The 15,192-nt window shown below is 36.6% G+C and overlaps 1 protein-coding gene across 2 annotated transcripts in view; it reads right to left on the reverse strand.

Annotated features, from left to right (window-relative positions):
- LOC108296171 (focadhesin) overlaps positions 1-15,192 on the reverse strand; it is a 233,412-nt gene that overhangs the window by 50,107 nt on the left and 168,113 nt on the right. For both annotated transcript variants that reach the window (XM_017518577.2, XM_037734927.1), the window contains exons 22-24: positions 14,074-14,190; positions 11,037-11,275; positions 7,504-7,593 (exon numbers count right to left, since the gene is read on the reverse strand). In XM_017518577.2, coding sequence (XP_017374066.1) covers positions 7,504-7,593; positions 11,037-11,275; positions 14,074-14,190 — 446 coding nt within the window. The remainder of the gene's footprint in view (positions 1-7,503; positions 7,594-11,036; positions 11,276-14,073; positions 14,191-15,192) is intronic.

Here is a 15,192-nt window from a genome sequence, read left to right on the forward strand (position 1 = left end):
CATCATTTTATGAACGTATTAGTTACTTCCTCCAACACCTCTATGCAAACGGAGCACCCACATCTAAGAGCAGACACCCAGAAGGACAGACAGGCTACAGGGTTTGCTGAAGGTCACACAGAGAGCATCCAGCAGAGCGCATCCAATGCACGGGGATTTTTTTATTTCTAGCCTCTGTCCCATCTGCCAAACCCAAGGCCTCTCTCTGTGCCCTACATCATACCATGATGAAATACATATGAGAAGGCACCATATCTCAAGTGTGTTTTTCTAGTGTCTGTTGCATAACAATCTGCCATTCGAAAACCCTTCCCAAAGAAGCTACTACAGTAATAATCCATCATTAGTCAAGCAGAATTATTATAGTTTATGTAAACTTAACAAGCTCAACCAGCATAATGCATTTTCAACCAGTTAAATCAACATCTAAGACCTCAATACAGCATTCTTTTGAGAAGAATAACATTCACTGAGGAAGAAAGTCTACTCTTGATAAATATGAACTTAAAGCCTTCGTTACTATTTAGAATCTACAGGGAAGGTTTTTTTTTTTTTTTTTTTTTTGCTATCTTTCTATATTGATGCATATAACAATTTGACAAACTTACACCAAAGATATAGACAAAGTTTGATTAATACTTTGGCAAATTTGACTGTTCCTCCATCTTTGACTATCTAACTGCTACTTATGCTTAAGATTTCAAATGTTACTTCCTCAGAGACATCATCCCTCACCCAGCAGAGAATCACTTTAATACTCTCCCACAGCACCCGGAACTAATTTACTTCACACAATTTTAATTATAAACTCTGACAAAAATTATTTGGGGGATTATTTGATTATTATCAATTCCCTGGCCTGAAAGCTCCATAATGGTGGGTGCACCTTTACTGTTTTTCCCCTACCACAGTATCTGCTGTGTCTAGTATACACTTGGCATATTTAGGCACTAAACCAGTATTTATTGAAAGCTGAAGAATTAACCAAATGAAGACTTTTAAAGAGTCTAGAGTAGAGACATCTACAGAAGAAAAAAAAAAAAGCGAGACTTGATTCTTACTGCCTCCTATGTTTAGTAGGAGGCAAATTTTATGACTGGTAAAATTCACGGAACGTCTCGTGCAAGATTCAACCAAGAAAATTCAGTTTCTGTCTCTTGCCAGACTAATTTCAGAAAGAGGAATACTAGGCTCATTTGGAAAACAAATTCCTCTCAACACTCACTCCAATAAGTATCAGGGTTTATGTTTCTGAATAAACAAGGAAGTATGTAAGTCTTGCTTTTCAGGCTATCCTGGGCACACAAAAATCTCTATCCCCTAGACTGAAGCCCCTCTTTTATCATCTCAGGGGATAGAGGTATTAAGGCTTTGAAAAAGACATCTCGGTTTCTAGTTCACATTTACCTAAAATTTATCATAGCAATTATTACTATAACCTAGGCAAGGTTATAGTTCACTAGCGATTCTATTCATTGCTGCAATGGCAGTTCACTGGTGTAACAGATGAATATATAACTATGTATATATATACATGTGCCAATGTAACTGTATGGCATATGCATCTACTGCCCCTTTAAATAGGTCCCCTCCTACTTCATCTCAATTTTCCTGTATGCACCAAGAACATAGTCCTAAAACTTTATTCCTGATTTCCCTGATTTCTAAGTCTTCTACATTTTAATATGTTTATTTTTGTCCTAAGTCTTAAAATGTTCCCCCATGTGCTTAGTTTGGCAATTCCACATATTTACTTCGTTCTAGCTTCTTTTTGATATGTCCGCCAACTTTGAACCAAAGAATAGCTTGGGCAGTGGTATCTTTTACATATATTTTCTGTCCACTGTAAGCAAAAAGAAGTTAAATGTTGGTGTCTCTGACAGAGAAAATAAAACAAATTATAATATTAGTTATAAAACTGAACTATGGAATTGCTAACATAAATGTTCTATAAGAATGGTAATAAATGATAAAGAGAATTTGAGTTTTTAAATTCCATACACTATTATGTCATTACTTATTTGAATCTCTTATCAGAGTATATTAAAATATCACCAGCAAAAGAAATCCTGAAACTGAAAAGCTAAGCAATTCTGATGTTAATGTTGCTGTATCAACTCAGATATGATTATTTATTTTTCTAAAATGAGAGATGAATCTTCAATTCCCTAGAGTTTACTGTATGCAATCATGCCAATTAAGTACTAGCTCATCTAATAATTAGTTCTAATAACAGTTAACATTTGTATAGCGCTTTGCCCTTTACAAAGCGCTACACAAATGTTATCATATTTGTAAAAGCTCAATAGTAATTAACCAAAGCCTGGGTCGTTCATGACTGCATGACTAGAGTTGGGGCTGTTAGAATCATTATAGCACAATAAGCTACCACTAGATGGCAGTAAAATCTCAGTGACAGGCTCATGAACACCAGCCAGCCCAGGTGTGCGGTTCTCTCAGCAGGGACACGTCTATTAAATCGGGGAAGCGTGGTGAATTTGCTCTGGGTGAATTCTATTACTTGAGGGCGCACACTCCCACATCTATTGACCACCTTCTAGTAACACTTCCACTATTTCACTTGAGGGAGGTTTGTCCTAGACTCCTGCAATCTCAGTAGACAAGGGAATACTTTACACCATGAGCCAGGCATGGGTCTAGTTAGAAAAAAGCAGAAGAAATAATTAAAAAACAAAACAAAACAAAACAAAAGTGTGGGTAACACTTGCATGTCAGAAAAAAAGTAAATACACACCATACTGTCAAGCATCAAATTGCTTTCTTTCTATTGAAATGCGTTATCCATACTGTATTATGTTAAGAGAAAGAAAAATGGCTTCGAAGTCAGATGTCCCTGGTTCCTTCTTGGCTCTGTCACTTATTAAGCTTATGACCTTGAACAAGCCTCCTATCTGAGACTCACATTCTTTATCTAGAAACCAAAGTGATGATGATTCCTACTTCAGTATCATGTTTAGGTTGTGACATAGATGTAATTCCACGAAAAACAGATGTGGAAATGCCTAGCTCAGTATGCAGCTGCTCAGTAAGTATCAGTTGAACCTGAAGCCAAAAAGAACCATGCCGGGTGCAGGGGCTCCATAATCCCATTACTTTGGGAGGCTTACTCAAGGCCAGGAGTTCAATACCAGCCTGGCCAACATAGTAAGACCCTGTCTCTATAAAAAATAAAACAATTAGTCAGGCATGGTCACACATGCCTGTAGTACCAGCTACTTGAGGCTGAGGCAGGAGGACTGCTTAAGCCCAGGAGATCAAACTTGCAGTAAATCATGATGGTGTCACTGCACTCCAGCCTGAGCAACACAGTGAGATCCTGTCTCAAAAAATAAAAAAGGAGACATGCATAAGGACTGATACCTAAAGAGCAAGAGTAATGATGAAGCACTAAACTTAGTGCTTAGTTAGGTTTAGAGAGGATGGAAGAAGGGCTTCTTGAAGGGTCTGAGCTTTTAAATAGGCTCTGATAGTCAAGTTTCCACTAGCTGGACAGGAAGTCCAAGCCTACCCATCTCTCTCCCAACGTAGTAGTTCAAGAAGGTAAGAATCAAGAAAGAAATAAGATCTTATTAGTAACAAAAATAAAATTTAAAGTTAAATATGCTTAAACATATTAAGTTTTTAAGCACCTCAGTATCTGTATGTGGGTAATTCAATGATCCCCATGGTCCTCCTTACGTTTAAACAATCTTCCTGAGAACTGATGGAGACAATGCCTCAAAGTTATTCCTGACTGTGCCACTGGCTGAAGTTTGCAGCATATAAATCTCAAGTTTTTTCTCCCAACATTATAACACCTTGAGCTTCAGCTATAATGAACATCTTTAGAGGGTGTGAGGAGGCAGGAGGGATAAAAAGAGACAGAAAAATATCTTATTCCTTAGTTGTAAAAGGCAACAATACAAATGCACGGGTTAGGTTCAAAATCTCAACTCCATTAGATCCAAATAACCGCTAAATTTCCCTATTTTTCCTGTTAATCGATTATTTTCTATATTCAAGAGACTTCAACCAGGCCATCAAACTCTTTCTTTACCCATATTCAAACCACACTCTTAAGAAGTCACTTGATCCCAAAAGTGTTTCTTGATAAACTAGGTGAGTGGCACTAGTTCCTCTCCAATCTGAGCCTGCATTGGAAAGAAGATTCCGTAACTATCACCTACTAAATGGACATTTTACTTTATTTACTCCTGATGAAACCTTTTACACAGGCAGCTGCCATTACCATATCATTTACCCTTTTGTCAATCTGAAGCTAACAGGATAGGAGATATGAATGTAGCTTTAAACAATAAGATCCTGAAGGCCAGAAATGCAAACACTGATTTAATGCACATTTGAGCACTGCCCATAATATCAAAAGGTAAACGAATCAATAAACTGGAAGTTAATGTTTATCATCTGTCAGTTCTGAGCAATGATGAACCCGAGTATTCATGCCTGAAGTTCCAAAACACGTGGAAGTCCAAAACACTATGATGTAGCTCCCTCAACGATGTATTTCAGAAAGCCTAACAAAACCATATATTCACCCACACAAATCACACAGACTAACTGAAACATTAGGTATCTTATTTAATTAGTGTGTTTAACACTTTCTTGAGGATTCTTTTTTGATTATTCCTTTACATTTTTATCTTTCATTACTGAAATGAGAAAATACTTTTTAAAATATTTAATTTAATAGACAAAAATCCTTAAAAACCATGGAATTGGCATGGGGAAGGGAAAGTCTGCTAATGCTAAGCAGGTTGGTAAATCTCTGGTATAACCTGTTTGCTTCCTTTCTACTACCTAGCCATGTGATTTCACAGGAAAACATAAATCATCAGTCAAAGGCCCTCTTAGCTCAATCAGATTCAAATGGCCTCAACAGATTTTTAAAAAGATTAAGTCGGCTGGGCTGGGTAGCTCATGCCTGTAATCACAGCACTATGCGAGGCCGAGGTGGGTGGGTCACATGAGGTCAGGAGTTTGAGACCAGCCTGACCAACAGGTGAAACCCCTTGTCTACTAAAAATACAAAATTAGCTGGGCGTGGTGATGCATGTCTATAATACCAGCAACTTGTGAGGCTGAGGCAGAAGAATCACTAGAACTCAGGAGATAGAGGTTGCAGTGACCCGAGATCCCCCCACTGCACTCCAGCCTAGGCAACAAGAGTGGGACTCTGTCTAAATAAATAAATTAATGAAATAAAAAGAAAGGAATACTTTAAAAGATTAAGTCATGCATCCATGTTCCCATACATGAGCCTCATATGATAAACATAAGTCAAAACTAAGGTCTTAGTAATATAAGCGTAAACTGCAAATGGCAGTTGTTGCTTTGGATTTAAGCAAATTCTCTATTGCTAAAACATGGGTTTCAGAACAAGGAAGCTTTAATTATAAGTTTTTTGGTTATTTATTACTAAAAACTTTCTGCAAAGGAATTCAAAATCACATCCTAGCAATATTTCTCTATATGACTTTTAGGATTGTTTTTCTAGTTCTGTGAAGAATGATGGTAGTATTTTGATGAGCACTGCACTGAATTTGTAAGTTGCTTTTGGCACTATGGTAATTATCACAATACTGATTCTACCCATCTATGAGCATGGAATGTATTTCCATTTGTTTGTGTCATCTAGCATTTCTTTCAGCAGTGTTTTGTAGTTTTCCTTGTAGAAGTCTTTCACCTCCTTGGTTAGGTATATTTCTAAGTATTTTGTGTTTTATTATTATTTTTTTTGCAGCTATTATAAAAGGAGTGGGGTTCTTGATTTGACTCTCAGCTTAGTTGCTGTTGGTATATAGAAGAGGTACTGATTTGTGTACATTAATTTTGTATCCAGAAACTTTGCTGAATTCTTTTATCAATCCTAGGAGCTTTCTGGAGGAGTACACATAGCCAAAGCAAGACTAAGCAAAAAGAAAAAATCTGGAGGCATCACATTACCCGATTTCAAACTATACTATAAGGCCATAGTCACCAAAACAGCATGGTACTGGCGTAAAAATAGGCACATAGACCAATGGAACAGAATAGAGAATTCAGAAATAAACCCAAATACTTACAGCCAACCGATCTTCGACAAATCAAACAAAAACATAAAGTGGGGAAAGGACATCCTATTCAACAAATGGTCCTGGTATAATTGGTAAGCTACATATAAGCTTAGTTGGCAAGCTACATGTAAAAGAACGAAACTGTATAGAAGGATCCTCAGTTCTTACCTTATCCAAAAATCAACTCAAGATAGATCAAGGACTTAAATCTAAGACCTGAAACTATAAAAATTCTAAACATAACACTGGAAAAACCCTTATAGACATTGGCTTAGACAAAGATTTCATGATGAAGAACCAAAATGCAAATGCAATTGCAATAAAAACAAAGATAAATAGCTTGGACTTAATTAAACTAAAGAGCTTTTGCACAGCAAAAGGAACAGTCAGCACAGTAAACAGACAACCCACAGAGCGGGAGAAAATCTTCACAGTCCATACAACTGACAAAGGACTAATATCCAGAATCTACAACAAACTCAAACAAATTAGCAAGACAAAAACAAACAATTCCATCAAAAAGTGGGCTAAAGACATGAACAGACAATTCTCAAAAGAAGATATACAAATGTCCAACAAACATATGGAAAAACGCTTTACATCACTAATGATCAGGGAAATGTAAAGCAAAACCACAATGCAATACCACCTCACTCCTGCAAGAATGGCCACATTCAAAAAACAATAGATGTTGGTGTGGACGCAGTGAACAGAGAACACTTCTACACTGCTGGTGATAATGCAAACTATTACAACCACTATGGAAAATATTGTGGAGATTCCTTAAAGAACTAAAAGTAGAACTACCATTTGATCCAGCAATCTCACTACTAAGTATGTACCCAGAGGAAAAGAAGTCATCATACAAAAAAGTACTTGCACATGAATGTTTGTAGCAGCACAATTCACAACTGCAAAAATGTGGACCTAACTCAAATGCCCATCAGTCAATGAGTAGATAAAGAAACTGTGAAATATATATGATGAAATACTACTCAGCCATAAAAAGGAATGAACTAATGGCATTCACAGCAATCTGGATAAGATTGGAGACTATTATTCTAAGTAACTCAGGAATGGAAAAATCAAACATGGTATGTTCTCATTCATAAGATGGACTAAGCTATGAGGATACAGAGGCGTAAGAAGGACACGATGAACTGTGGGGATTCAGGGGGTAAGTGTGGGCAGGGGGTGAGGGATACATGGCTACAAATTGTGTGCAGTGTATATTGCTCAGGTGATGGGTGCTCCAAAATCTCACAAATCACCGTAAGAGAACTTACTTATGTAACCAAACCCCACCTGTTCCCCCAATAACCTATGGAAATTAAAAATAAATAAAAAATTCCTCCATAGCATGCAAGACTTATGGCAGTGCAGGAACCAATGTCTAAGTACTGTGAGAGTGGAAATAGAAACAACATACTTGTATTCAAGACTAGTGTCAAAGCAGCAATTTTCCAGGGCATCCAAAGACTTCATCAGAAGAAGGTTCATCTCTTGGCCAGATACATCACTAGATAAAGATCAAGGGGAAACAATGAATTATTTAAAATTTGTCATGTCTAAAATATTTACTACAATATTATACTGTCAATGTTTTACTGGAAATACCAGCATTTCTCTTAAAAAAAAAAAAAAAACAACGATATAGGTTATACATATTCTTATTTTGTAGTTACAGGAACTAAGTCTGACAAATTGTTCAATAATTGGGTTTCTGAGCAGTATAGTCACTTCCAAACCAATAAACCCTAAATCTCCTATTTTTGATTTTTCTCAGCCTATTCAAATTTAAGTCACTGAAAAATAAAAAATAAACGTGGAATTCCAGAAAATATTTCTAACAAGTTTTAAGTGTTTTTCTTCAAAATACTTAACCTATTAAGCTGACATTATCAATAATCATTCCAAATCTCTTTCTTGCAAAGACTGTCACTTCTGATTTCATGTCTCAATTGTAAAGGTTGTAAGTTCTATTCCCTTACATTTTTTTTAAAGGGGAGAAAATCCTAGACCTATGTTTGTTTGCATTTCTACAAACAATTGATGATTTTATAAATGCCTACGTGAAAAGTCCAACTTGCATAGTAAAATAAAACTTAAAAGTTTCTATGGCCATCTTTTTGGGCAGATTTGTAGGCTTCATCAGTGACATTTTATTAGCTAGATGTTCCTACATCTGAACTCTCATATTGCTACTTCAGATCATGCTAAGTGGAATGTAACTCTAGGAATGACAATCAGGCAGAGCACTTCTTAAAACATTTTCCCAAACCAAGACTATAGCAATTTTTCCCAAGGTGAAAGTTTTTTTGCAACTAAAAAAACACCAACCCCGCCCCTCTCCCCCCGCCACACACCCTCACATTACACACACAGACTTAAGAGCTTTAACTAAATAAATCCTCCTAAAGTTGTCCTTTGGAGTAAAATATACTTAAATATTCTAAACAAATGCTAAAGACATCATACTTATATTTTCTGGAGGTTATGACAGAAGCAAGAAGCTGTGGAACAATATTCAGTATTTTTCTGAGTAAATTCTACACTGGAACTTAAATTCAAGAGAATTTTTCCTAAGTCTTAGCAAAACATGATATTATTTTCATAATTATCTCTTTTTTTTGAGACAGAGTCTTGCTTTGTCACCCAGGCTGGAGGGCAGTGGCGCAATGTCAGCTCATTGCAACCTCCGCCTCTTGGGCTCAGGCAATTCTCATGCCTCAGCTCCCTCAGTAGCTGGGACTACAGGCATCACCATCATGCCTGGCTAAGTTCTGTATTTTCAGTGGAGGCTGGGTTTTGCTATGTTGGCCATGCCAGTCTCAAATTCCTGGCCTCAAGCGATCTGCCTGCCTCAGCCTCCCAAAGTGCTGCGATTACAGATGTGATTCATTATTCTCTTGTACATGGTGATTTCTTAATCTCTGAAAACCAACATACTGTCCTAATTCTGCTCCCATTAAAGGACCACGCTGGGAGACATTTGATGTCACTAACTAGTCAAAATCAACAGTTCTCAAAACACTTTTAGAAAAAAATTAGAACTTTCTCCAAAAATGAAATTATCTGTTAGCACTGTTACTACCTGGCAAAACACTTATTAGTATCAAAAGGCAAATATTTCAGATTCCTCAATTGGAACAAATTGGGAAGGTGGGAACCATGAATAATTATATTAGTAATGGCATTACTAACACACAGGCCCCACGGAGGAGGAGGATGCCATCAAACACAGGAATGTTAAGGTAGAGTTAAAATTTGTAGTTATTCTGGGGATGCTCAGCCAAGGAAGGAGCCTTCTTTTGTCTTTGCCCAGTGTTTCCTTTGGGTGTGAATTATAGACAGACAGGGGTGAAAGGCAACCTAGGAACCAGGGTCAAGTGTTTTGGGGGAATCATTATAGGTTTCTCCAGGCAGCACGGTTAAGTTAAGCACAAATGCAAGCTTGTCAGTCTAAAAGCAGCAGCGTCTCCTCCTAACTTAGTGAAGAAAGAAGTCAGAGCCAGAATAGGATGAAATGAGTTGCCTAGAATTAAACTGCCATGGCTCATTTTTAGTTGCAAAACATGTTGCTTGAAAAGCTACCAAAGAAAGAGCATGAACACAGATGGTGAAGAGACTGTCATTTGTAGCATAGTAGCAAAGGGAAAAAAATCACTTTCAAGTTTTAAGCCTTTAAAAATACTTTGTGTTCTGTCACACACACAAGATATGTAACAGTCAAATTACATGCAAAGGGCACTTTTTTACTCATCTCCAAAACAACACCCATATTTATTAGTGATGGTGAATAGGACAAAATCAATATTCTGGCCACACTGCACTTACAATCTCCAAGACTAAGAGAATCATCCCAATCATCTGACAGATGTTTCTAAGAGCTGAAAATGATCATCTGAAATATGGTATTCCCCCAAATCAATAGCAATTCACATAGAAGTTTCACATACTGCTGTTTGTGAAGAACTTAATCAGTTGTCTCAAACTGAAATAAATAGAGCATAGTGTCATCCAGTTTATCCACACCAACACTGTTTTTTGCCTTTGGACAGGGAATTTCTGCCAACTGGGGAATTTAAAAGACATTTAATATCACAACAGAATGCCTCTTCCTACTATCTTATTTCCAATGAAGGAAAACAGAGCCAAATACCAAGTTGCTGACATCGAAATATTCATGATAAGCAAATACTCATGTTGTATCCCACTACAATCAATGTAGATATACAAAATTCTAAGATTTGCTATAAAATAAATAAGCAGTATGAACAACAAAACTAAAGAAGACTTATACACGAAGAAAACCTTTCCTTCAGTGGAATTTTCCATCTGAGTCTATTCCATTAGCTCCATTCAAGGGTAAAGTTAGCAGTCCAAAAATGAGCAATCAAAGTGAACAAAGCACACAATATAATATGCACAGATTAAGACTCTTTAAGGATTACAAAAATTTGGCCAAGGCACAGGAAAAAAGCAGTATTTAAAGCTGGGTACATGTAGTACTATCTCAGGTGATTCAGAGACTCCCAACACCCCTTAGGCACTAGAGGTATGCCAATCCTCTCTTCCCATTTTACAGTGATATCGATAAAAGACTGGCAATTATTTTCATCCCAGATAACAAGAGAGAAAAAAAGAAGCTTTTTATTTGTAACACCATAAGATTAGACTTTTCTCATGTCTTCCACACATAGGTACCCAGGGCTTTCATTTAAGCATGAGATGATTTTCACTTTAATACTAGCAACCCTTAAAATATATTAATACCCTCATGATGGTATTTTAGAAAAGTAAATGTACTTGTAAAGAAGAAAAAAGGATCAACTTGCCCGTCTCAGAAAGTTTAACAAACACGTATTGCTCAGATACCATGTTTATGTATATGTGTATATGGGTGCAAAATCCTTTGCAAAAAATCACAAAGAAAAGCAGAAATATTTTAATAAACTGTACCTGAGTTTCTCTTCACACAAGCGAGAGAGAAACATCCCTAAAGCAAGGCCCATGTGGATTTGCACGGCTTGAGACTCATCAGCACTTGGTTTCCCAGGTAACCTGGCAGTCAGCATGTTCAGGATTTCCTCAACCTTCTCTTTGCAAGAGATAATGAAAACTGGCACAAGGAGAGACAAAGCCGTGGCGGCAGCAGAACGGGCAATGGCACTAGCTGTGTTTTCACCAGAATAGGACTTCTAGGACATGCCAGAGAAAGAAAACAGGGTTAGCCTTTTGTTTAAAACCTCAGGAAGCATACCTATCGCAAAAGCGCTATACAACCATACAAGCTTCTCTTAGATACACCCCTGCCAACACCAAAAACAATGTACTTTTTTAAAATCCAAATGTTTTTGTCTATAGGTTATGTTTTCATTATTGAAATATTGTGCCACTAAAAAATGGATTAATAATATCCTTTTAAATTTGAAAAAACAAACTACAAGTGCCCTCTTTTTAAAGGTTATAAATTCCCTCCTATAAGGCCTGAAACAATTTCAGTGTTCCTAAAACCCCACAAGTATATGTATTAAAAAACACCAAAGTGAATCTATCTGAGCTTGCCACATTATAAACGTCCAGAAAGCTAGGAGTTTTCCAGGAAAGAAAGGAAAAGGGAGGAAAAGGGTTTAAGTTTAGTATGGAGAAACAAGTATAAATTTAGCACAGGGATCTATTGGCACATCTCCCAAAATTTTTGGTGGGAACACTTTCCAATAGATGGATTATTTCCTACAGGGGGTTAATTCCTTTTAATTAAAAAGGAAGTTGAAATCCTAAAAGCCTTTGGTTACAAAGCAATAACCAGCTATTCAAAATGAAATGGAGAGCCCTATATGCCCCTTCCTACATGTAATTATGGGAAAAGAAATGAATAACAGCCCTAATAAAATGACAGAGCCGCTGAATATGAACAGCTTCTATATGAATCCCATGTTAGAGAGCTCTACCAGACATTATATACATATACAAATATGTCTCAAGTGGGAAAGAAAGCCCATTTATCATTCCTCACTATTATCCAATTTAAAATTTCAGACACACCATAAAAGCGGTGTTGTCTCTTGCAATCAAAGCACATTAAAATGTGTTTTTAATTCTAGGCCCATTCGCTCTCTAAGCTTTGATACTTTAAGGATAAAAATCAAACAAGTACTAAGTTACACTTTAATATAGCACTATTTTAATAATAATGCTACTCAAAATGACCCAGCTGGTAGCACACAGGAAATAAAGTGACTTTTGAAACAGGGCTTTGAAAAGTATGGTAATGCAAAAATCACAAAGGTAAGAGGCAATCAGAGCTGACTAGTAAAGAGATTATTTTTATTGGTTTGCAAGAACTAAGTAGCACATGAGAAATTTCATACAGTGTCCTGCTCTGGTGAATATCTGAACTAGATAGTTATTACAAAGACCTCCGTATAAGCATCTAAAGGTTTCATTCATCATCAAAGGAATAAGAACACTTCCGATAGAAAGCAAATCATCATTAAGCAATTAACATTTTGAGCAAAATTTACCTTTCAATTTAATTCTACATCATCTGGTAAGTCATTGTTTTACCTCAACTATGGTTAAAAATCTCGCTCTAAACCCAAAGCCCCAAATGAATACATACCAGATCTTCCCAAGGGCAAGAGGACAGTGGCACACACAATATACAGAGAAGACCTTAGGCAATGACGTTTTAGGCTAAATTCGTGATCTTGGCAACAGTTCAGAATCTGTGTTATATTTTTATTAAAATCAACTATAATCCCCTGCCACTCAGCTGACTGTCCCATGATCATTATAATTCCCTAGGCAATGGATAGCAATAGGGTAGGACCAAAATAGTTCTACACAGATATGGAAATAAAGCATGCACTATGACCAATAAAAGGAAAAGGAAACCTAAACAAAATAGTGTTTTCTCATTTTTGCTTCAAATCTTAGAATACTACCATTAAGACTGAGGATAGGTAACAGGTGGCTTGTGGCTTTTTTTTTTTTTTAATGATCAACAACATTAACTTTGTACTTACAGAGTATTTCACAGTTTTCAAAACATTTTTACATAAAGCGTATTATTTGATCTTTACAATCTTTTAGAAAGTTGGCAATGCATTAATTTTTGCTTTCATTAGGAGCAAGGGCTACAATTGCTACAGATGATATTGTTCAATTCCTTCATTTTATAAAATAAGGACAAAAAGGCTCAAAGAGGTGGAGTAAATTGCCCAAGGTCACACAACCTGAAATGAAAAAAGCTAAGACTAGAAATTTGGAATCCCCATATTTCAGCCAACATTTACTCTACTACAACTGTAGCTCTTGGCCCTGACTACACATTAGAATAACTGAGAGAGCTCTCAAAATGCTGATATCTGAAATTAATCCATGAGCAATTACATCAGCAGTGGGAACTATACATCAATTTATTTCCACACATATATTTCACATGTTATACATGCATATATACATACATATATATTTACACACATATTTCTCATAATTTACATATATAATATTTATATTTTTTATATAATATTTCTTGTGTGTGTATGTGTATTTAAAGTTCCCCAGGTGATTCTAACAAATAGCCAGGGCAGAGAATACACTATATAATAGATTTTTTTTTTTTTTTTTTTAGACGGAGTTTTGCTCTTGTTGCCCAGGCTGGAGTGCAATGGCATGATCTTGGCTCACTGCAACCTCTGCCTCCTGGGTTCAATCATTCTCCTGCCTCAGCCTCCCAAGTAGCTGGGATTACATGCAGGCACCACCACGCCCAGCTAATTTTGTATTTTTAGTAGAGATGGGGTTTCTCCATGTTGGTCAGCCTTATCTCAAACTCCCAACCCTCAGGTGATCCACCTGCCTCAGCCTCCCAAAGTTCTGGGATTTCAGGTATGAGCCACCGCTCCCAGCCTATATAATGGATTTCATGTGAACAACTGATGTTATAAGAGTCAACCCCTGAGTTTTCTGATTATTTATTTTTTGTACTTACATAATAAAACCAGGAGAGAAGTTGCCCTCTGGGTTGGTAATGGCTATCCACAATGACCAAGAGAGTATCAAGTACCATGGAAATCCAATCTTTCATTGAAAGGAAATTAGGTTGAACCTGCAGGTGAATAAAAACATGAAATGATTATGGAAAAAAGAAAACAAATCTAAAGATCATTTCTAAATCCAGGGTACAACCCCCTTCTATATTAAAAAATAAAGTGAGGTTATCAAAAAGTAAACTTCATCTGCCTGGCCTATGAGCATGCACATATGAGGTGTACAGGTAATTGACAAATATACATCCTCACCTGTGCCCCAAAAGAAATAAGATTACCTTTTATGCACGAGTTAGCAGAAGCAAGAGGATAGAGGCTGCAAAACAGAGTAATTCAAGAGCCCTTCAGAGCTCTCCTGTGTAATATGGAGGTTAAAATGAGAAATGTGAAAAAAACACAACTCAAAATTTCTCAATTCTATGACTTATTTGACAAAGGAGGCAATAAACAGCCCACAAAATTCTGATCAACATGTCTAGCGTTTCTGGTAACTATTACCATTTAGCTGCCATTTCAAGAATGTTGACATTTGCCCAGCTAAGTAAAAGATTAGGTAGAAAACATGAATTATGTTCAGTTTGAAAAAGGAGAGGAAAGAGACAACATAAAAACAAAACAACAAAACCCCACTCATTAAAAATAAAACTTGGTTATTAAAGTCACTCATAACCATGGATGTCAAAAGCATTCATTAAGTCATATGGCAACTCTCAGGTGGTGCAAACTCATCCAGTGTTATGTCCTTGGATTTCTTGTAATTCCTTAAATCAAACAAGGCTCTTACATCTTCAGATCTTTTGTTGGTGGTCATATGCAGATTTGAATAATGTTTGAAAGTTTCAACTTTAATCAAAAAAGAGGTCTTGAATTTGCATTGAGCAATAGCCAAAGACAAGATCATCACGAATAAAAGCAAAGTCCCATCATTGGACTGTGTGCCTTCTCAATGTGTGTTGGGGTGTGTTGGTGGGGAGGAGAAAGTAAGAGAGGCTGGAACTCAAACTCTGAGCTAGACTCCATTATTACTGGGGAAAATTACTGTATAACTGATAGTTTGACAA

This window comes from Cebus imitator, unplaced genomic scaffold (assembly GCF_001604975.1).
Source record: "Cebus imitator isolate Cc_AM_T3 unplaced genomic scaffold, Cebus_imitator-1.0 Scaffold688, whole genome shotgun sequence".
Taxonomy (NCBI): domain Eukaryota; kingdom Metazoa; phylum Chordata; class Mammalia; order Primates; family Cebidae; genus Cebus; species Cebus imitator.